The sequence below is a fragment of the Meriones unguiculatus genome, chromosome 3 (assembly GCF_030254825.1).
Source record: "Meriones unguiculatus strain TT.TT164.6M chromosome 3, Bangor_MerUng_6.1, whole genome shotgun sequence".
In the NCBI taxonomy this organism is placed as follows: domain Eukaryota; kingdom Metazoa; phylum Chordata; class Mammalia; order Rodentia; family Muridae; genus Meriones; species Meriones unguiculatus.
In genome coordinates, this window is record NC_083351.1 from 43,382,006 (window position 1) to 43,405,453 (window position 23,448).

At 45.1% G+C, this 23,448-nt stretch overlaps 1 protein-coding gene across 3 annotated transcripts in view; it reads right to left on the minus strand.

Moving 5' to 3' along the window:
- The window catches only part of Abca1 (ATP binding cassette subfamily A member 1), a 117,405-nt gene that overhangs the window by 83,081 nt on the left and 10,876 nt on the right, over positions 1-23,448 (minus strand). For all 3 annotated transcript variants that reach the window (XM_060379913.1, XM_060379911.1, XM_060379912.1), the window contains exons 2-5: positions 19,415-19,580; positions 8,533-8,626; positions 5,066-5,207; positions 3,908-4,026 (exon numbers count right to left, since the gene is read on the minus strand). In XM_060379913.1, the coding sequence (XP_060235896.1) occupies positions 3,908-4,026; positions 5,066-5,207; positions 8,533-8,626; positions 19,415-19,480 (421 nt within the window). In that variant the 5' untranslated portion in view covers positions 19,481-19,580. The remainder of the gene's footprint in view (positions 1-3,907; positions 4,027-5,065; positions 5,208-8,532; positions 8,627-19,414; positions 19,581-23,448) is intronic.

Sequence of the window (23,448 nt, forward strand, 5' to 3'; positions counted from 1 at the left end):
AATCTCCTGTATCACATAAAACTCAAAGCACTCATATTGAAACTTTACATGTCTATTTGTCACCTTTTTCCTGAGGTTTCTGGAAATCTAGCCAATGTTTATGTCGCCTTTGAGCTGCGATCGAGACAGGAAAGACAGAATGCTTTCCCACACAAACTCCCAAAACTAAGTTAGCTTCCACTCAACATATTGGTAATACTCTGGCTTAGCGGAAAAACAATAAAGAAAGCCAAAAGCTTTCTGGGTATGGCACCTCTGCAAGGTTTCATCCTTGGACACCTTATTAGGATGACTCAATGGCAAGTAGAGGAGGTATCCACACCTCAGCTTTTGCAGTAGGAACATTACTTAAACAGTACAAGACGGTTCTTTCTGGAAACTTGAAGATGGAAGCTGCGGGTGCTGGGCTTTGTTCCTAGGATGTCACCCCCTCTATGCAGACCCCCAGTCTCAGCAGCTAGAACAGCATGGTTAGCATATGGCAGAATAACTGAAGTCGCCTACCCCATGGATCTCCACACAATTTCTAGACACACCAACGTGGTAGCCCAGGAAACCTTGAGACAGGACAAGAGTGTTTGAGTGGACATCTGTATCTGCAGAGTTCCTACAGACAGGCCAACAGCATGCGCAGAGGTAAGCTGAGGAAAGCACAAGGCGAGTTCTCCAAATGCATCTCAAAGCAGGACCCAGTGCTCCCGGCAACGGCCATACAGGCAAGTAGCAAGACCCCGAGGACTACCATCCAAGGTTGCTGGCAGCCTCTGAGGGACCAATGCCAGTCTCAAGTCTTGTTCTCATAGTAATCAACGTCTGGAATAGCGAAAGAGAGTCGCTGAACCCACAGGCGAGAGGAAGGAACAAGCATATAACCGCCATATAACCACAGCAGAACCAGAATCTGAAGTGGCTGGAGTGGGATAAGATGGCAGAGGGGATTTAATGATGTAGATTAGAAGTGACGGATAGTTTCCCTTAAGCTAAAAAAGCTACATTTAGGGGGAAAGGTACATTTAGGGCAAAAAGAAAAAGCTACTTGGAATTCTGCATATCCTAAGATCTGCAGGCCAAGCTGGCGAACATGGACTATGAGTCAACAGGACAGAACGTCAAAAGTCTCATGCAATCTCTGACCCCATGAGCAGAGACACAACACTCAGACAGGCAAAAGTCCCTTTCTTCTCCATGCTAGAATACTTCTGTAATTTCTGGTAACCTTCAGGAATGACATAAACACTGAGACGCAACCAGCAGAGGCAGAAGTTGAGAGGAAAAGCATTGCGTAAGAGCAGTGGAAGACGTTTAAGCTAAAAAATAAAATAAAATACTCCAGAAACAGACACAGAGCTGTCCTTGGATTTTGCAGGGACATGGAATTAGACTAATTCTCTAGAAGGTGGTGGCAAATACTTCCTGACAGTTTGAGCTAGCTCAGGAGAAGGGGAAGTAGAAGGACGGTACAGGCCGCTTGGGAGGGACCGACAATGACACCTCTTGCCTCCAAGTCAGACTAACAGGGTGTTTTTCAAAATCAGCAAAAGGTGACCACTTCCTAAAGAAGGAGGCAGCACTTCTCCGCGCTTCCTCTGCAGCTGTGGCCCGGCTTTCTCTTGCAAGATAAACAAAGAAAAAGGATAGATATGCAAGGACCAGCTGGGGCTAGAGATGTAGCCCAGTGGCTGAGTACTTGCCTAGCTTGTACAAGTCGCTGAGTTTGCACCCCAGCGCAGGAAAACAAACTGAAACAGAACAAAACTAGCTGCAGGGCAGAGGGGGCACTGGAAACTGGAAGATGGCTTCCTTCTGTGGAGCTGTGCATGCACGTCTAGTTTCTCTCCTCCACCCCACCTCACAACTCCAGTTGCTCCAGAGAGAAAATCACTCTACTTTCCAGGGCAGCCTTCTCTAAGAACTGGGAATTTCACCAGCCCATTTTGCCAGCCCCACAAATTCAGAGGCAGAAGAACAAGGCCCAATGGGCAGAAATGCAACTGTGTCACGAGGACAGCACTCCTTCGGCTTGTAGACCATTTACTGTGTGCCAGACCTTGTGTCAGACTCTGCATGTTAGTTATTATATTAATGCTATAGAGGAATCTGATTATACTGCACATGATAATATATTCTTATAATTAATTCAAGAAATTAAGTCGCAGGAACATTAAATGTTTTGTCTGAGATGTCCGGAAAATAATCATAGCTACTCTATTAACAGCACTGGATGCTCTCGGAGAGCATGCAGGTTCTCTTCCCAGTACCCACATGGCAGCTCACCACAGCCTGTAACTCCAGTTCCAAGGATTCTGATGCCCTCTTCTGGCCTAAGGCACACCAGGAACACATACAGCGCACATACAAAAATGCAGGCAAGGTACACATACACATAAAAGGAAACAGACAACTCTAAAAATATTTTTTTTAGGAAAATAATCATGGCTTATATTCACTAAATGGTGCTTAAGTGTCAAATATTGTTTTAATCCTGGATAGATCCTCACTGTGCCCATTTTCCATAAGAAGGGATAACCCCCAAGGGACCAGGAAACTTATTCACAAAAATCATGTAACGATGCATCCCAGCACCTGTTGTCTGTCCTATGCTGTTTCCTGGTGGTAAAAGAAATAACTCAGTTCCGCTGCATGGCAACCCAACATGGGCCCTCCATAAGAGAAAAGCATGGCCTTGACCAGCGCCTCCAAGGCAAGGGAACAGCACCCAGCTGAACTGGCTGCACAGCAAGGTACAGTCGGATGCGAGCTCCTCACAGGTGACCCAGGCATGCCCATGCCTCTCTAGACTCTATACTGAAGCCTCACCTCTTCTGTGCCACCCCAATCAGCAGTGGCCCACTCTGCCATGGAGTCATGGAGGGCCCAACTGCACACCTCTTTTAAAAAACTCGTGTGTATGTGTGTGTGTGTGTGTGTGTGTGTGTACGTGTTTGTGTGTGTATGTTTGTATTCTGGGCTCTCCCGCTCCCACAATGCCTCTTCTCCCATCCAAAAGAAACAAGCTCCCATGCAATCCACTTCACACCATTTCTTCTCATGACAAATGGATCACAAACTGGGAGAGTGGCCTTTCAACAAAGGAGAGACCAGACCATCCCCTCCTCAAACATCAAACTTGAAAAAAAGGGACTTTCCTAGAGCGGTGGCCACTACTGGCCCATACCAAAAGTACTTCATCTCTGGCATAGTTTAGTACATAGGGGAGATGGGGAAGACCAACTTTCTGAGGGGGTACTGATTGCTTCTCAATCATCACTGCACACATCATTCCTACCTCACCCACGGACATCAAACACTGCCCCGCCCCCTTGACAGACTACTGCCCAAGAGACTCCCATAACTTCTGCAGCCAATGCCTTGGTCAGCAACCTGTATGTTCCCCAGACGCCTCCGCAGTGGCATGCCAGGGACTAACTGCCTGGCACTTAGCAAATCTGTTTCAAGATCAGAATTCAAATACTTGTGAGACTAATCCACACGGCTAGTTCCAAGGGAGAAGAATGAGTTTCCTTTCAGAAATCAATGGCTAACTTTTACTTACCTGTATCAAGTTAGAACTCTAACTGCTCTCACACACACAGAAATACATCATCTATAAATCCGTCTATCCATGGAAATCCTATGTGCAGCTCAAAAATGCCCTTGGCAGCAATTTGGGCTCCAGCTGGCCTTCATGGCAAGCCTGTGCTGCTCCTGTCTGGGACCTGTACCTCTAGAGTCACTGTCTGTGGCAACCAGCCTCTCTAGTTTTGTTTCCACTGCTTAATTCAGAGAAGGCCGGCCATGTGGCAACTGAGGAAGCAATGCACTCAAGGGCCAGCCAGGGAACAAGCCCCAGGCCACATGGCAGGGAAATGGCCACTTCGAGATGCATGAGCGGAAGGGTTTTGCTTACTGGAGTTGGAATGTTTGATCTGTCGTAACGTTCTCAGGACCTTGTGCATGTCCTTTATGCTGGTGTCTTTTTGGCTGTACAAAAGAAGCCTCCGGGCATCCGAGAACAGGCGAGACACACTATGCAAGGAACAAAAAAAGCAGACAAGGTCTGGTTAGGCCAGCTGCCCCTCCCCAGCCTCGCTTGCCATAGTCCCTAGCCATCATTCCAGCCTCAAGTGTCTGCCCATGTATCTAGGCCCCATTCACCATCCAAGGTCAGCACACACACACACACACACACACACACACACACACATACACACACACACACACACACACACGGAAGGCTAACTGTTGCCCATAAGAAGCCCAGTTCCCACAGCCCAAGATCTGCTTAGTGACACATGAAAATGTTTTCATTTTTTAAAACTATGATTAAAAACAAAGATAACAAGAATGCATACACAGTAATGCATTTGCCCTTGTAATATGATTGCTACTTTCGAAAGTGCCCACAAATGCTCCTAAAACCTATGCATGAGCATTATAATGTGGCCCTGCCTGTCACATTCTCTGCAGCACATCCTACAGCCCCTGGCCTGCTCTAACTCTGTGACTCTGCACATCTGGGGGGGCCTTCAGCATCTCATCTGGCAGATGCTCATTACACCCAGCATCCCAGCATTTGAGCCAGGAGCCAGGAACACAGACACTAAGAAAGCAGCATCATGATCTTGGGCAGCTCCCAGTGAGGGAGAGAAAGACCTGTATGTAATCAGCAATGACACTGCAGTCATCCCAGGGGTCAGAGCAGTGACCTGACAGCAGAAGACAGAACAGTCCTGGCTGGGACTCTAAGCTTCTGGAGAACCCAGACCCTTCCAGTACAGTGACCTTCAGCCCCTAGGCCCAGCCATTTCAGAAGTATATACAGTAAATGCTCAGAATGAGTAGTCCAGATGGGGTAAGCTTGCTGTGTCTCCCAGAGGCATCGACTCTTTTGAGTACAGAGCTTCTGGCCACATAACCACAATGGCTCTTCAATCCCACAGTCTTAAATGCTGGTGGCAATTCCCCCTTTGTTCACTCTGCAGACTTCTCAAGCAAACCTCTCCAAGAAGAGAAGGGTAAGTATTAACTGACACGTTTGGGGAAGAGAACCTGATCTGGTACTTACATCGACTTGTTAAAGTTGCCAACAACGCCAGGAGCCTCACCAGGAGTTGGATAACGGAAGCAAGGGTTATTGGCATTACAGATAATCCCCTGTACCCAGGGAAGGGTTCCTGCGGAAGGCATGGCTTTATTTGGAAAATGGCCTGTTGAAATCGAGAAAACACAGAGAAAAGATTAAAGCTCTGAAATGATTTTAACACAGTCCTTCTCACACTTGTCTGTCTCATTCACCACATCCCAGAAGGCCTGCTTCCTCTGAAGTGACTGGACCCTAAGTTAGGAATCTGTCATCAAATAATGGTGACACCGGTTCTGTTTGGCATCATCTGTAGATTGGGACTCATGATACCAACCTTGGGAAAGTAGTAAAAGTGGCACATCAGATCACGGACACGAAGTACTTGGCAAGCACCGAGTGCTTGGTCACCATTTGCTCAATCCCAACCACAAGCCTCATCTCTAAGAAACACAGAAGGACCTTGGCAATGACCCAGGGCAGTTCCCTCACCCCGCAGCTGATGAAGACCTCAGAGCTGCACATGGCTCATTACCAGGATCCCAACCCCTGCCTCGTCCTCCGAGCTGCAGCCTTCACCATCGCCTCATTCTTTTCAGACTGCCTTTGTGCCCACCTTCATTTGGCAAACATCTGTCAGTTTCACCTCCTCTGACAGCCCAAAAGTTCACCAAGAGCACCACAAAAGCATGCTCACTTGAGATCAAAGTTGTCCTCAAAATGGTATCGGCTTTCTTAATGAATTGTCTCTCATGGATAAAACGAGGTCCCATCTCCCAGGCCACTCGTCATCCTCTTTTTCCTACATTAAGTAGTTTCTTACAAACAATGACTCGGTATGTCTGGGTGAGGTCCAAGCCTTCAAAAGCACAGGTAGGTTTGCGGCAAGAATCTACAAGTATTGCTTATGAGAACCCCCATCAACATGCTCAGGGGTCCTTATCCAAGGACTTGTTCATGTTGGGACCTAAAGGTCTTGGCTCCAGCTCTCATCATACTCTCACTGTTACCTGAAAACCTGGCAAGCATTAAGAACCATGGTTCCATGTAGTGACCTGCTTGTATCATCATAAACTTTGGGGTCAAACCAATTGAGGTTTATACTCTGTTCCTGCCATGTGCAAGGCACAGCTTAGTCAATCTCCAAAGCCTTATTCTCTCACCTGTAAAATGCTGATGGTCATGCAAGTGGTGTTACCTGAGCTCTTATCAGCAAAGCATCTTGTAGTTTCATTTTTGTTTTTATGAGAGCGGTTTCACTCAGCAGCTCAGGCTGGCTTAGAACGCAGAGCACTTTTACAGAGTGGCCAGCACAAGGTACATTCCTGAGCGGTCCAGTTAGAACTTCTGAGGCGTCCTTTGCTACTGTCCATCTCACAGCTCTCACCATCCGCCAAAGACACTTTCTCTCCATCCTCTGTCTAATGGAGACTCCCCAAAACTAAGCCAATGGCCAAGATGTGCCTCACTTTACACATCAGTACTGGGAAGTGTTCAGTCTTTTTAAGTTTCTATCCATAGTCCAACCAGAGGCAACATAGAAGGATGTGACAGGACCTGATCCCCATGGCCAGTCTCTGCAGGGACTCTGGCCTGCTGAACATTTACGCAGCTAATCTCTTTATCTCCCTGTTAACAGTTAAAGGAAAACCAAACAAGGCCCCTTGCCTAATGAGCTGCTGCTCCTCATTCAGTGGAGATTTATGTAACCCAACCAAATACTCTATGGACCACAGGATTTTACTCTTTCAAACTGCAGAGATACTGGCTCTAAGGACAAGGGAGGGTAGGTCAAAGAGATGGAGGAGACATTTCAACCTGTCTCTCCACCGGACAAACAAAGACCCTTTCTTGTACACTGAACCCCATCCTATGGGCAAATAAAAACCATATGAGGGTTAGACACTGGGTATTCGGGATGCTAGTCAAATAATATGGACACTACAGAGCCAGAAAACTCATCAGGATCCTGATGACTCTGACCTGAACTACAAAGATTTACAGGGGAGAATTTCACACTAGTCCTTTGTTCCCTGAGTAGAGACAGATCTGTAAGCTTCACCTTAGCTTTCGGTTCTGAGATTCTAAATGATGGAATCAGGAAGTCATGTCCGGAGGACATATTTGAGGCATTTGGGTGTACCAGAATACATAGGATGTCTACTGGCAAACTAGCACGCAAGTATCTGCCACTACGTGCTATGTAAGAGATGGGAAGGAGACCAAGAAACACAATCAAAAGGAACTGAGGCCACAAGTGCTGTCTTGGAATCTAATAAGCCCGCAGGCTTTTGCAGCTGGGCTGTGGTAAGAAAAGTGTGGGGCAGAAAGCCTTTGGCCCCACCTAAAACTCCTACACGGATGCTAAGTCTTCAGATTTGAGCCTTTCTAAAGTGCTCCATCAATCCATCCACAGAGCCCAGCCAGACGGTAAAAGGATACCTCTGGCAACAACAGTGCAAGCTGGGTGTTGCTGTTCTCCTTTATAAAGAAGCTAACATCATTCGCTCACGGTGACACACCTAGAGAATGCTGAAGCCAGGAGCCAAACCCATATAACTGGACGCTTCCGGTCATTACTGTATCTCAATGCTCACTGTCAGGGCTATGTTCCAGAAACACGAGTGAGAGCAAGGTGACCTGGATTCTATTCAGCTTCTGCTAGATATGTAACTTGGGGCAAGTTGTTATAGGTGTGTGAGCTCTAATTTATGCACCAAGAAACTAAAGCAAATGATAACAAAGTCCATTACACAAGGCTATTGAGATCCAAATGAAATTTAATAATGTTAGTCAAACTAAGACGTCATACACAAAGGCTGTACATGCTCTGGGAGATGGAAAGGTGGCTCAGTGGTTAAGCCCACAAAGTGCTCTTGCAAAGGACCTGAGTTGAGAACTCCTATCAGATGGCACACGACTGCCTCTAACTCCAGCTCCAGGGGCTCTGACACCTCTGGCCTCCTCAGGCACATTCATGTGCACATACCTACACACAGACACATATGCATAGTTCTTCTTTAAAATCTAACGTCTTTAGAAAGTATGCGTTCCAATACATGTTCCATGGTTTTCAGCCATGTGATTAAAAGACAATGAAAACAAGAGGACCACTAGGAACCGGATACCAGTATCTGAAACATCACCGTACTGTGGCATTTAGTCATCACTTTCTGGCTCTTACGAAGGTTCTTTTACTGTCATGATCTTAAAATGTGTGAAACATATGTTTGCTATTATTATCGTAACTGTCATCATCATTTACTGAGACTACAGACATATCCAGAGTTTATGCCCTCTCAAGAAAATGTGAAGCCCAGATTTTCTGTCCCAAGCCATTTGTGGTGTTTTCCTGAAGACAGCATCTTTGGAAAGGTTCACTTGTGGGCACACTCACTGCCTAGACCTCACCGGCCAGCACTAAGTCTCAAGCATGATCCCCAGATACTCACACTCATGTTGTTCGTAGGGTGGGTAGCTCAGGCGGACAGAGATCAGAATCAGGAAGATAAAGAGAGGCCAGGCCACTTCCAGTAACAGCTGACACTGAACAAAAACAAAAAACAATAGCATAAATTTTAAAAGGTAACATGGTAGCCAACTGTTACTGGGTTCTAAGAAATCCAGCAACTGACTGACTTCTTGCCTTCTATCCCTCCATCTTTGACCTTTAGTCACATTGAATTGTGTGATATCCTGTAACCTCCTGTCCCATACCCTCTTAAGGCAGGAAAAAAAAATTCCTGCCTGCTTCTTCAGGCTCCCTTCTACCCCGTCTTCAAGACTCAACCAATACACTTTCATCCTGAGCTAGGAAGCCCTTCCTGTGCCCACACACCCAGAAACCTGATCACATCTTCCCCAGCCCTGGAGATGATCTGTTTTAATCACTGGCTTCTGAACAGTGCCCTCAGCATTTCACTGGACACACTTTTCACTGTAGAATATATTCTTGTAAACTATGGTTTGTCATGGTTTGTCATATTCCCTTCTATGAAGAGATCAGATAAGCCCTCTCAGGATGGCTGGTACTTTAAAGTGTCGGGGGCATTTGGGGTTACTTTTTTGTTTGCTTGTTTTGTACTCGTTTGTTTTTCCTAGTTTAAATACGTACTCTCAATTTTCTAAGAACTTTGGTATAGCCTCACCCCAAGCTCATCTTTGAAATCTTTGGAAAGGAACTGAAACTCCGTTTTTATGCTTTCGTATGTTCCTTTAACTTTCCATAACAAAGCCCTGCCACCACTAACTATAAAGAGCAGTTTACATAAACAGCACATCAGGACAGAAAAAGGCAAGAAAAGAGCCACAGAAGAGCCATAGAGAAGCATGGAAGAACCACAGTTCTCCAGAAGAACCGTGCTGAAAATGGGTCCCTAAGAACAAGAACTACTCTTACTAAAGATGCCTGTAAGTAATCCCAAACGACACTCGGCCCTCTCTCTTGCTCTTCACAGAAGATGCCATATTCGCTACTCCTTTGGGTGAGGCTGACAGACATGGATCATGACACTTTTATTTGCCAATTACACCTCAGTAAACTGGATGAGTGTGGGTGCAGGGTCATGACTTTCTACCAGAGAACACAGCCTGGATTCCTTGAACACTGAAAATAGCTTTTGTACCAGCAAGGCCGGTGCTTTCCCTCTGAGTGCCCAGATGCATGATACCTTTATCAGCACTTGGCACCGCAGAACTGTGTTTACATAAGCACTTCTCTCCTCTGTCACCATACTCTCACTAAGCCTGCAACACGGTCAGGGCTAAACATCGTAAGCATTTACTGGGTAAGAGAGTAAACTGAAGTTTATAAAACCAGAAAGACAGAAAAAACAAAAACAAAAGCAGCAGATCCCTCTGGGAAAGTCTGGCAATATGCATTCAAAAGGCATGTTTACACCCTTTGACCAAATAACATTCCTGGGAACTCATCCGAAGAAGCAAAGTTTTTAACAACAAAAAAATAAAAAATAAAAAACCTCAAAAAGCTTTGTACATGAATGGTGAATATATTCACTCATTGAAATGCTATGACTGTAAAGTATTTTAAACAAATAACTTAATTGTACATCAAAGGATAAATGGTTACATTAATGTACATCTAACGGGCAATACATTACTTGGTCATTATAGCAATGTTTATGAAACATAGATATCACTAACCAAGAAACAGTACCCAGAACCCAATGCATTCTAAGCCTGAAGCTTTATAAAACCATTCACACATTATTTAGCAAACACAGAAATAAAGCTTTTTTATAATGGCATGACTGTAAACGAATTAAGGAAGAATAATGAACCCTGAAAAATGTAGAATTAAACGGAGTGTAGACAAGCAGTCACTTATCCCCAAGGCTCTGAAGTCACTATTTCAACTAACAGGCTAAACAGAAGCTACCATTTATGGAGAGCCCAAAATGTTCTAGGCTCGTTTATACAGTTCACTTCCTTCACTCCTCACAACAGCAGTGGGAGTGGAACCACTGTTCCATATTACACAGAAAAGTCCACTACCTAAGGGAAAGCGAGTCAGGAACTGGTCAGCAGCAGACTGAGGGCAGCAGCGGGTTGCACATGACCCCAGAGGTCGCATAAAGTTCTATCTGATAGTGGCAGGTATCCCCAGTAGGAAACAATACATTCTCCCCACATGGTGTGGATTAAAACTGTCTACAGGTCCCACAGACACAAGAGGAACTAGCACCCTGTCGAGAGTTTACAGTTACAGCTAATACTGATCATCTAGCACACAGTTAGGGACCTTTGTGTCTCTTGTCCCCAATAGTTAGTTCACAGTGACCCTCTCATAGACTGCAATGATACCATTAAGAGAAGAATGGAGGGTCAGACAAATTATAAGCCCCTGAAGCCCAAAATTTTGTACCTAAATCTGTGTAAGCCAGGCTGCCTCTTACACAGCTATGCTGGAGAGACGTGTCTTCTAACACGTCACATGCCTTTAGGTGGAGGCTAGCACTGGCCAGCCCCACAGGGCACAGAGCTGACCCAATAAAGCAAGCCTTGTGTTTCTGGATACCTCTGCAGCCCCACACGTAGGACCTACAAAGGAGCAGGTAGTCGGATTATGCTGATGAACAAAAAGAATGAATGGATTGTACCCACAGTTCTGGCAGCAAAGCACACACACACAAAAAAAATCTTATACAGCCTTTTCAGGAGGTGAACCCAATGCATTGAACTAGATAGGAAGTAAACTGACAATGACAAATATGACATTCATGACAAATATGCCAACACACACGCACACCTTTCATGGACAGACAACCAAATTCGGACTATTACTATAATACTCACTTTACATATGAAGACTGGGGCTGATTAATAAACTGCCCAAGCTATTGGAATAGGAGAGAGCTTAGATTCACAGCCAGTCTAACTTAAGGCCTCTTCTGTTAGACACCATGCACATCAGTTTTCTTCAGCTCTTTTCCCTCACCATATACAGCATGTAGACTCCTGATCTTTCAAAGCCTCTACTGAGCTGAGCACTGATATGTATGTACATATGTATGTGTGTATGAAGATTCTGCCCACATCACACGACAAAAATCACAGAGCTCATGAAAGATATTACTTTAATTATGCTTCTTTACCCTTGTGCCTCCAAAACTATTTCTGCTCCTCAACATTGAACCCACTCCTAAGCTCAGAACTTTCGATTTCCACATACCCTCCCTCTAGAAATTAAACTTGACTTCTTTAGGAATGCTATTCCCCATCAAAGTCAGCTTTCTCCTCCATCTCTAACCTTACCATTTGTCCTAAGCATAAGGCTTGAATAAAACAGCTTAGGTGCAAAGGCTATGCTTGTACCATTAGAAGCTCCTACAGAAAACTCTTAAGAGTGTTTCGTGGGTATACCAACTCTATACCTTTCCGTCATAGAGTGACAGTGGCAGGGAATGCTGTTTTCAAGAAGTGACTGTCTTCAAAGTCACAGCTGCCCCAGGGACCCCACAGCACACTCTGTTATCTTTCCTCCTAACTCTCCGTCTCTAACCTGGGGATCAGGCACAGGTCTCTCAGGGCTTCTCAACAAGGTGCCTTTGGCTTTGGGGGTGCAGATACTTGTTACAGGATTTTCTTCTACAAACTATGTTGTGTTTAGCAGCAAACCGGCTCTCCATCTCTAGATCCCAGTAGCACAAGCACAGGCACAGCCAAGATTGTGCCAACCAAAAGTCCCAGCATGGAGGAAGGACCTTGCCCTCAGTTGGGAGCTGATGCCATGAAGTTGTGAGGAACAAACATTGCTTCCCGTAGAAGACACAGCATATAACCTAGCTCAGCAGGACCGCGGTCACCATGATGAGTGAGATTCCATAAGCGCCAAATCATTTTTGCCTTTTCATTCCGGGCTGTGCCAAGCTGCACACATTGCAGATGCTCACTGTCCATGTGGTATTTGTGTCTAGCTTTTGCAGAAGCTGATACACCACAGGGCACCAACTGCATGAGCGCGTCTACCTACCCAGCCTAAGGATACGGCGGTGGCGCTCTCAACCTTCAGGATTTAGCCTTCTTAATTCAAGGTTGGGGTGCTCCGAGTGTTGTGTTTAAAGAACACATTAAAAAAAATAAATGGAATAAAGTTTGGCTCTGGGAAAAGATCTTCTGAATAACAGTAGTCAAAAAAAAAAGGAAATTGTGCTTGAAAAAAAGAAGTGATTGCTTCGTAACACAGAGCTGAAGATGGCTGAGACTGTTGATGGGTCATGGACAGGAATCAGAGACTAGACACTGGGAAACAAAGAGGAAAACATGCTTCCTGTCTACAGCATGTCACCGATCTAGGAAACACGGCAGAATTAACCGAAATAAACCGAAAATCTGGTAACTTGATCAAAACCAAGGGAAAGCCTTCTAACAACAGTGTTGTATACACCTTTAATAATCAGCCAAGTTAATGCAGTGTGAAGCAAAAACCATTAATGACAGTGAGAACATACATTTTTTTAAAAAATGTAGATAATGGCTGAATGTGTTCAAAAAGGACGGTAGGACAAGGAGATCCCCCAACACCAGACTGCTTACCAAAGGAAGACCTGTGTGCTCTGGTAACACCAGGTAACCAACTCTATGGTCACTAACTACTGTCCACTTGACTGGATTGAGAAACTGGGTAAGGAAGAGACCCTCTAAATGCAGGCAGCATCACCACAGTCTGGGGTTTCATGCTGAATAAAGACGGGGGAAACATTCATCTCTTGCAGCTTCCTGATGGCACATGATGCAATATGATCACCTCACACTCTCACTATGATACTTTCTCTGCTATGATGGGCTATACCCTCAAACTGCAAGCCACATTAATCCCTTCCTCCCTAAGTCACTTCTTGTCAGGTATCTGAGGAATTACTCAGCAATGAGAAAACTTATACAGCAACGAACACTCCTCAAATAACCAAATGAAAGAATATTTCCCTACATGGGTAAGGTGTTATAAATGTCCCAAAAGTAAGTAGGAAAGGAATCACCGTTTAACGTCTATATGCATGGTGGGATATGAAAATACAGAATTAACTTCAGATCTGTCCCTAATACCACGGACTTCATTATATGTGGAAAAACCTGAAGTGAAATCATAAAAATCAAATCAATTCAAAGCCAGAGGAAAGTACATTTATAAACCAGGTCTATCCCACAGAACTCTAAAGCCTGATGCAGAAACACTCAGAACCCTCATAATGACTGTTAAAACTGGTTCTAACTTTTGGGAGGTCATCTGGACACACACTTCAAGGGTCATTTCACATTGGCCCAAGCATTTCCACTCCGGAGATTCTGGCCTAAGGAAATAACGAAAGAAAAGGCTATATAAATAAAATCCTCAGAGGATTTCATTTGAAACAGCAAACACTAGGTACAAACTAAGGGCTGTTAATAGTGTTTGAGCTTAACTGCACTGTCAACTCCACGCACAGCTCTCTGGGACGCCAATGGCATCATTCCATAATATCCTGACACCCAGAAGGTCCAACACCTTCTATGTATGTATGTATGTATGTATGTATGTATGTATGTATACAGTGTTCTGTCTGTATGTACACTTGCAGGCCAGAAAGGGGCACCAGATCTCATTACAGATGGTGGTGAGCCACCATGTGGTTGCTGGGAACCGAACTCGGACCTTTGGAAGAGCAGCCAGTGCTCTTAACCTCTGAGCCATCTCTCCAGGCCCCAACACGACCTTACTAATGTACCAACGATACTTTTTTTACATCTGTGAAACAGTTTCCACAAAATTATTGTGAAAATGATGGCATAATAGACATAAAAGTACTTTCGAAGCTCTTGAGTGCAGGCTACACATCAGAAATCATCACTATAGTGATAATTTACAAATATGAGAACATACAAGCTAAGCAATGCACACAGAAGAACACGGAGCATTAGTTGGTATGTGTGTGTACAGAATGACAAATGCTTCCTGGTATTCCCAACGCTCAAGTTGCCTCAATATCAAGACCCAGAAGATGAGCCCTATTTGTCACACCGTGTCCACCTGAAGTGCTCATTTCTGATACAAAATTAACCTCAACTATTCTTCCGTAACTGGATGATGAGGCACTGTGTGTCCTCTCCCCTCATCTCTGGCCACTCTTCCTTCACTGAGCAAGCGCCCCTGGCTTCTCTCTGTTCCTCAAGACGGGATCACATTCCTGCCTTCTCTCTAAGTGCAGAATGCAGTGCTGCGCTCTGAGCTCCTGATCTGTGCGCGCTAACACCACCGCTTCCATTCTGGGGGTCTAGGCTTGGATGCTACGACCTCCCACTCTAAACGAAGTTCCTACTCACACCTGAGCACCACAGTTCACTGCTCTACTTGTAATTCGTACATGTCGTAAAGATGGTTTTATTTGTGTGCTGATAAAGTTTCACATCCTCTTCCCCTGAAACAGAAGCACAGCATGTCTGGTTTATCACTACATGCCCAGCACAATCTCCCACAAGTAATGACTGCTCAGCAAACACTGATGTAAGTGAAACAACAGTGACTTGTTCTAGCTTTCTTCATCTATAGAACAGGAAACCGATGTTCTGGAGAACACTGAGGCACAGGTCAGGCTAAGCCGGGGTTACTGAGCCAGGACTAAGGACAGAGCAGAAATGTCCTTGGAACTAGGAACAGGAAAGGGAAGGGAAGGGCCCACATACTCTGTGAACTTCTCTAACTGCTCAGGAAGGAAGAGTTCTATGTTTTCATGTGTATCCCTTTTCATTCCAGACTGTCCCATGAGTAGTACTCCAAGTAATTTAAAAGTGAGAATTTGCTGTTTCTCTTAAAGGCAAAGATAAGAGTCCATTTGGCTGTGTCACTTTGTCCCTTCAGTTTCGTAGAGACCTTGGCCTCTGGATCAAACCCAAAGCCAGAGGAAGATCCTGATATCCTGAAGTCCACCACCCCCTTTCCTGTCCCACACACTGTTTGCATAGAATAACTGTTGCCCACACACACTCTAGCTGGTACTTTGGACCCAAACTGAGCTTTGTACCCTTTTGCAACTCAATTCAATGTATTCTTTGCCCAAGTGAAACACTGGAAAACTAACTCTGGTTGATGGACCCCATGAGTGTGCACAGAGAGGGTCTATGATAGTCATCTCCAACCAAGGACACAAGGGCAAAGCTGCCTTTAGTTGTGATTGTGCTGGGGTTCACTGCTCAGCTCCAGGCTGCCAGATACTCTTTCTATTCCTCCTCGGTCCTCCAAGACTTTCAAATAAGAGACCAGCAACCCATTTACCATTCACCGGGCAAGTTCTTCGTCGGCATGTCACAGTGCCAAGCTCTGTCCTGGGCTCTGTGTCATGGGTACAGATGCCCTCAGGAACAGGGGAACATGCAATGAGTTTCCAAGCACTGTGGCTATCCAGGGGCTTCCAAGGTCTCTCCCTTCATAATGGGCAGGACAGTTCTGCCTCTGTGAGCCAAGAAAGTGGCACACAAGTTCCCATCCCTAAACAACATCATAACCAGGCAGGAGCTACACATTCTCAGCCATTGCTGAGGATAAAGCAAATGCTATGTTAAGATGCCTGGCCTGTGAGGACTCCAGGAGATGGGGTCTGGTGCTACCTTCAGGACTGACCCGGTGCCCATCAGAGTCCAGCTCCATCAACTGTACAGAGGCTCGCCAGATCTTGGCAGCACCCGCTCTGCTGATCTAAGTATCTGTGACCTGAAATGAACTGTTTTTCTTCTTGATTCCTCAAAATGGATTTACTTTAGAAATCAGGAAGGGAGGTCACTCAGAAATGGTAAGCAGTGGTGCAGTATCTTACAAAGGCCATCTGTGTCTGAGGACCATGCCCCTACTTTCTACGTCAACAAGAACTCTTCTGTCAATTGCCTTAGACTAAATCTGCCTATCTTTCTAATCCTAATACTTGTAAATGCATAAGCATAAGGCAAATTCATCCCTGAGCAAGAAGCAACAAGTTCAAAGCTAACAAAGACTGGCTCAGGGTGGATGACCTACAGTACATCTTGTGTTCCTGGACGGTATACTCCTGACTCCTTCTTGCCTGGCCACAGAAACCCATCCCCTATCACTTCCTCCTCCCTCAAGCTTGACACTGTGATGCACCTATAAAATACTGGGAAAGGGAACAGCCACTGAGAACCAGAGTAAGGAGGCCTCAGCCTCTGGCCCCAGATCAGCTTCTGCTTGACGAATCTAGAGAATCTCTTCTACACTTTGTGTTGATGTTTGGAACAGGCTCCCTCGAGACCAACTTTTCACTGCTAAAGTGATTTTTCCCCCTATGACTCACTAATGAAACCATCAAGGCAGAGTATGGAGGAAGGGCAGGCAAAGCATAAAGGCAAATGTAACAAACAGACTTAGGAACATCAAGACCTAGGAACAACTGCAAGGTGCAGGAAGCTAGGTAAGGAAAAAGTCAGAGCCTCTCATGGTGGTGCAATCCCAGCTCTCAGGTAGGCAGAGCCAGCCAGATCTCTGTAAGTTCGAGGCCAGCCTGATCTGCAAAGTGACTCCAGAACAGCCAAGGCTACAAAGAGAAACCCTGTCTCAAAAAAAATAAAATAAAACAAAAAAAAAGGAGAGAAAAGTCAGAAATGTCTAGATTTTTGATAGACAATTTTTAAAAATGATACCATTAAAAGGTGATGAGGCTGGGTATGGTGGTGTACATCTGTAATCCCAGCACGAGGAAAGAGAAGCCAGGAGGGAGGATCAGGACTTCAAAAGAAGTCCTGGCTACATGGTGAGTCCTAGGTCAGCCTGGATGCCTGAAACCTGGTCTCAAAACGACCAATAAATAAACAGCCGGCTAACACAGCAGTTGCTAGTCTGACATACTTTAACACACTACTGCTAGCATCATGCTGTCTGCAGTCAAACTCTAGCAGTGCAGACCTCTGGGAAACCCTTTAGCCTCTAAACCTCTCTCTACTATACGGTTACCTGTACCCTAAAGAGAAGCACTACCTCGTGGGATTTAAAAACAACTAATACAACTAATAACCCACACTGTTGGCTGTTTGGTTCAGTGGCAGAACTCTGGCCTAGCAGGTGCAAGGCCCTGTTGTCAAGCCGCAGCAATTATAAAATAAAATAAATATATAGATGATACACCAGCTCATAGAAGCACATCTGAAATATCTTCTGCTATTATAATCTGGTCATGCGCCCTGTACTTTGCTATTATTACTAATGAGAAAGGACATGTAGATTCTAGTCACTGTCCTCTCATTAGAGACCTTGAATTCAAGTTCCTCATTTGTAACATGAAAAGCTGAACACTTTTCTAAAACTGGAAGCTCTCTCTCTCTTTCTGTCATGTGTGTGCCCACATGAACATTCCAAGGATTATACTTGGGTTTTTCCATGAAGATTTTAAACTTTCTGTTTCCATTTCAATGATCGTCTGAAAAAATTCTGGTACACCTATCTGGATCTACTTCCGTTAGCCTAAATTATGCCACAGCCATCAAAGCTCCAGTTTATATTAGTGTCTTCAACTGTATGACTGTAACATCCTCCTGATGGGATTGGACTAAAGGAAAGCCAAGTAATATTAGTGAATGTTGCCCAAACAGAAACACAGATGAAGAACTACATCATTAGCACAAAGTAATACAGACCGTCCAAATTCAAAATGGCCAGTATTACATCATCTACCACTATATTTCACATGGCCACTTGCATATAATTTGGATTTCAGTTAAATAAAATCAATTTTCTTACTATGCTTCAGGTGATACTTTAAATTGGAATAGGTTTTTTTTTTTTCAGTTTTGTTTGTATTTGATTTGTATAGGACCTATGGTTTTATCATCAGGGTTTAGATCTATTTTTACTTTCATACTCAATTCACTTTATAATATAAACATCAGTAAAAAGGTACCTTCGTATATTCTCTTAAAGAAGATCTGTAAGTACTATTACACTTCAAGAAACACTAAATTAAACTCTCTTCAAGGTTCACTAAAGGTGTTTGAGTTTCAAAAGATTATTTTGGTTACATGCGGTTGAACTTCACTGAGACAGCCACATGAAGATGCAGGGCTGGAATCCAAGAAGAGTGCAAGACAGGAAACAGGTTTAGAAGTGACCCACAGAGACATATAGCTAAGCCAAAAGGGCAGGAAGAGAAGACTCAGAAGGAATGGTCACAGATTAAGGAACCACATGAAAGGCTGACCTAAGCCTCAGAGAGCTCACCTTTTACTAGAGACGCACCTTCCTCCACGAAAAACAACATTCACCTATGAAGTCATGGTGGGCTTGTTGGATTACTCAAAGAAATACTGGCCCACATGGGAAGTGGGTGGCTTAGGTATGTCCATAGAAATGACAAGTCTCAGTTAGCATAATCTTCCAGGCTCTTGTCAAAGCTGAGGAAGGCAGTCCAGCCTAATACTCAGATTGCCAGGGACATAACAAAGACCTGCTTCATCGCCTCACTTCACAGAAATGCTGGGGCCCACAGGGTGCTTGTGGGTGGCTCCAGGTAGCTACCAGAACTTCAGTGAAAGGAGGTAATGGGATGATGGGGGTCATTTTCTGCCAGATTGCAGAAATCAGAATCCATGCCCAGGAACTAGCACAAACTCAAGCTATCGTTTATGCCTGACTGAACACCTTCCCTCCTTGCCAAGCCATGGGACCACATCAGAGCCACACAGGCCTGTGTCCACAAGTGCCCGTGTCCACAAGTGCCAGACTCATTTAATGATCACCAAGTAGAAACCAGGAACACACCCTTCCCTCCCTCCTCCAACCTCTGGCACAGCCCTACCAGAGAAAGCAAGCAAGAACCCTACAGAGAAACCCATGCTTACTGTTTGCCTTCTTCGAAATGTCAGGTTCTTCCACAGCAGCAGCCTCAACTGAGGCCAACAAGCCATGTTACCTCTGCCAGCACCCACAGCCACCAGAGTATGTGGCTCGGAAGTCCTGGAGGAAGCGGCCGGAGCACACAGCAGTGACGCCGTGGCTGGTCATTAACTGAAAGATAAAGCAAGAGGAGAGCTGTCAATCACTGTTTGAAGACCTATGCCAAGAAGAGCTGTGGCTCCAGCCCTCTTACCAGACACCTCCAACACCCTGGCTGCTCGTCAAAGGGTCATGAGAAGTGGACTGCCAATCTTCACAATTTCGAGCAAACAGAGCTTCCGGGAGGCTTACTGGCTCTAGGCTGGAAGCTAGATGAAATGGTCCTTATCACTGGAACACCACTGATGTGATCATTTAAGGATAAAAAATGCATTTTGTGACAACAGATTTGAGAGAGCAACTTTCCCTGGCCAAAACCGAGGTTAGAAATGGCCTCCTGGAATCCCAGGGGCCTGCCTCCATCCCCTACGAATACATGTATCCTACCAGGAAATGTCAGCAGCATTTATAAACCCTCCCTCAAGCCTGGAGTGACTTGTGCTATTCCCAAACATTCTCGACAGACAGTTTTCATCTGGCCACAAAGCTGAGTCCTTGAAATGATGAATGGCATCCTTAGCAAGGCAGTTTTCCCAGGCGGAAAGATGAGGATTGTCTTAGATGATTGTGAGTAACCACCAAAGAAATGCCACTAGCACCTGGCTCCCAGGTGATAGGGACAAATCTAGTGTGTGTCTCTGCGGAAAGCAAACAATATCCCACAGAGAAGAGAGCCTGACTGGTTTGAGCACAGCACGGCAAAGTGGCAGACTCCTACAGCTGGGACTTTTGCAGCACACTTCTGGCCTCGCTCTATCCGCACCTGAGCACATGACCACTTTACTCCTAAACCAGGTGTCAAAAAGGTCTCCCCGAAGGGCCATTTCGCCATCCTAGGGCTTTTCATGAACACACTGTACAACAATCCTTGTGTCCTCGTTACCCAGTACCCAGCTGTATTTATTCAATGCTGGAAAAATTCCAAAGAATTCAGCTAAACGCGCTAAGGAATAAAAGGAAATTGAGAACTGCTGAAAAAGAGGGACCCACAGGTTATTAAAGCTGGGATCTGTCAACAGTTGATAGTCACCAACTTTCAGTAGAAACCATTGTTAGCAATGATTCTTAATGACTGCGGCTTCTAGCACCCTTCTATTGTATAAAGGCATAAAATGCTAAGAGACAAAACCAAAAGCTGCAATGGAAACCCCCAATCTTGATAATGCAGACAAGGCTTCTAAAGGACCAAATATATCAGGGCACAGGGGTCTTTCATGAGACTGTTTCTTCTGATGGGATTTTAGTTCCCTGTGATACCCCTTCTTCCCCTTAATACACGTGGACTGAGATTAAAAATTTTTAGGAAAGAAGGAAGGAAAAAAAAAAAAAAACATTACCTGGAGAAACCATCATGTCCCGAAAAATGGATGCCCCATAATGGTTAATTCTAATTCATTTATTAGTGATACAATAAATAGGAAATTCTGTTAAACCCCAAAGCCTTCTTTTTTATTACTGCTCAGCAAACCCAGAAAGGGCTCAGACTACTACTCATAGCTCCTCACTGCAAAAAGACTTTGTAGGCCAATACCCAAAGGAAGACCTAGCCAATACCACTTGGCTGGCAGTTCTCTGCTGAGAGAGGCCAACTGGACCCACAGCAATGACAAGCCAACGACCAAACTATTTCTAAGTGACACTTAAAATACTAAAGTAAAGAATTACCTGGGATTTTCTCCTGTTAATGCCACTCTCCAGGTTTCACTTAACTGACTTATAGGGTACAGAAAATTTTTAGAGCCCCCTAGTAAAATGGAGGAAAAGTTGTAATACAATACACTGTAACAAAAAGGAAAATTGACCCCTAGTAGGCACTAGCCCTGCCCCCCAATGCCCAACTCTGTTCCCGGGACAAGATTTATGGTCTCTGAACAACAAGCTCCTCATTCCAACAGGGGGATTCTGGCATCTCCCTTATGTGGTACTCTAAGTATTAAACTAAGGTGATAGAAAATAGTTGAGAATGCAAGATGTAATGCAAATGCCAAAGAAACCCAGGTTCCCATCAAAGTTTTACTGGTAACCTCCAGCAGGAAAACGGGTGTCTTATCTAAAGAGGACATTCTGTTATTTCTAGTTTCTGGGGGTGGGGGTTAAAGTGGGAGGGGCGAGCTTTGAATAGGTTAGGGCTGGTCTCTGGGGCAAAATCCATCCATGTCTGTCTGGAATTGCTTCCTAATTCCTAAGCAGAGATGGTCAGTGACACAGAAGACAGAGCCCTGCACAACGCCCTTGAGAGGAGAGAACACAGCCTACACAGTGCCCTTGAGATGAGAGAAGAAAAACTGAGTTTTCTTGGAGAACATTTTCCTAGAAGTTAATGAGTTTCTGAGTCTCCAAAACTAGTTTTGGACTCCAGGCTCCCCAGAGACACAGCAAGGATGTCATGAGGCTAGAGGAAAAGTTGTTCTCTGCCTGTTCACGCCGCATCACACAGGCGACATTCCAGCCCATCCCTCCTGCCTTACCTCAGCACCTCATGGACACCTGAATAAGTCTCACCCACGTCTTCATCTCAGAACACAGAGATCAATGCCGATGGCAACTTTACTCAAAGGGGGGTTGGGGTGCGGCCATGCCTGAGTCCTTCTACCCAGGTACCAAAAGCCAATGGGACATTTCCACATCAGTTTTCAAGGAAGTGAGTAAACAAACCTCAAACAGCATGGGGGGAGGGGGTAAAGGCAATCCAGTGCGCTGGATTTCTCAATGTTTCGAAGTATAGCACACTTGCTCCTGCCCCTACACGAATTTCCAGGCAGTGGCTGGAAGGGATCCCACTTTAGAAATCTTCGCCAAGTCATTAGGCCGCTCTTGTCTTGAGCCTGAATGACTACAGATGCAACTCCAACTGGCTTCTTCGGCTCCAGGCTCGCCATTCTCCTCCCTTGGACAGACAGCCCGGAAATATCTGACTAAATCAAATATGTACATATGGCACTTGCCTACCCTTCACCTGCTTCCTATCACCCTGGATGGAGTCCTTACCAAGGTTCACTCAACCTCCCTGGTGGGTCTCCAGCTACTGCCACCTCCCCTCATTTATTCGGCCATTCTCTGGAGGGTTCATGGGCTAGGAACATGCTACATGGACTTCACTGTGACAACACTTTCTCCAGAACTGTGGGCCTACCTATTTCCTCCACAATTCTGGGCCTCCACAGGGTTGCTACCAGCTCGGGAATCCTTCCTGATCACCCCCCTACCCACACCTGAATGAGGAGATTTTCTTCAGTGCTTTCTCTTGCAGAGTCTGTCCCCTTCTGAGTCGGAACAGTGGTATTCCTGGTTCCTTCATCTCTGCTATCTCTGGTGAGCAAATAAATCAGTATTGGCTTGTTGGAAGCACTCAGGGGACATGGCCTCAATTAATATTTTAAAAGATGGCCATGAAAAACAGGGTGGCAGAATTCAAGGGTGGTGGCATTCTTGGGCCTGTGGTAACTGATTTCTCAAGCTTGATTAACTGATTCAGGCAATCTGTCCCCAGGGAGGGAGCTCTGTGTTCAGTTGCTTCTGGGGCATGCTCAAGGCAGTCACAAAGGACCGCAGAGCTTCCCTGGTGACTTCTCAGGCATCCTGGGAAACATAAGTGAATCTAAGTCTACTCTGCATAAACATCAGGTTTAGCTAAGGACCAAGTAGACCTCCCAAGACCACGGGGGCCATGGAATTGGCTTTCTATCAGGCTTTATACTCAAGTCCTCGGGTCAATCTCTGCAGTTCGCAGCAATGGTCCCACTTATCATCTGATAATTTCCACATCCAAACCTTGATTTGTGCAAGATGGATCCGGACAAAAATGACTGTTCTAATCTCCCACCAATTTGTTTAGCAACTTTCACTCCAAATGCCAGTTGTTAGAATCTACAGAACACAA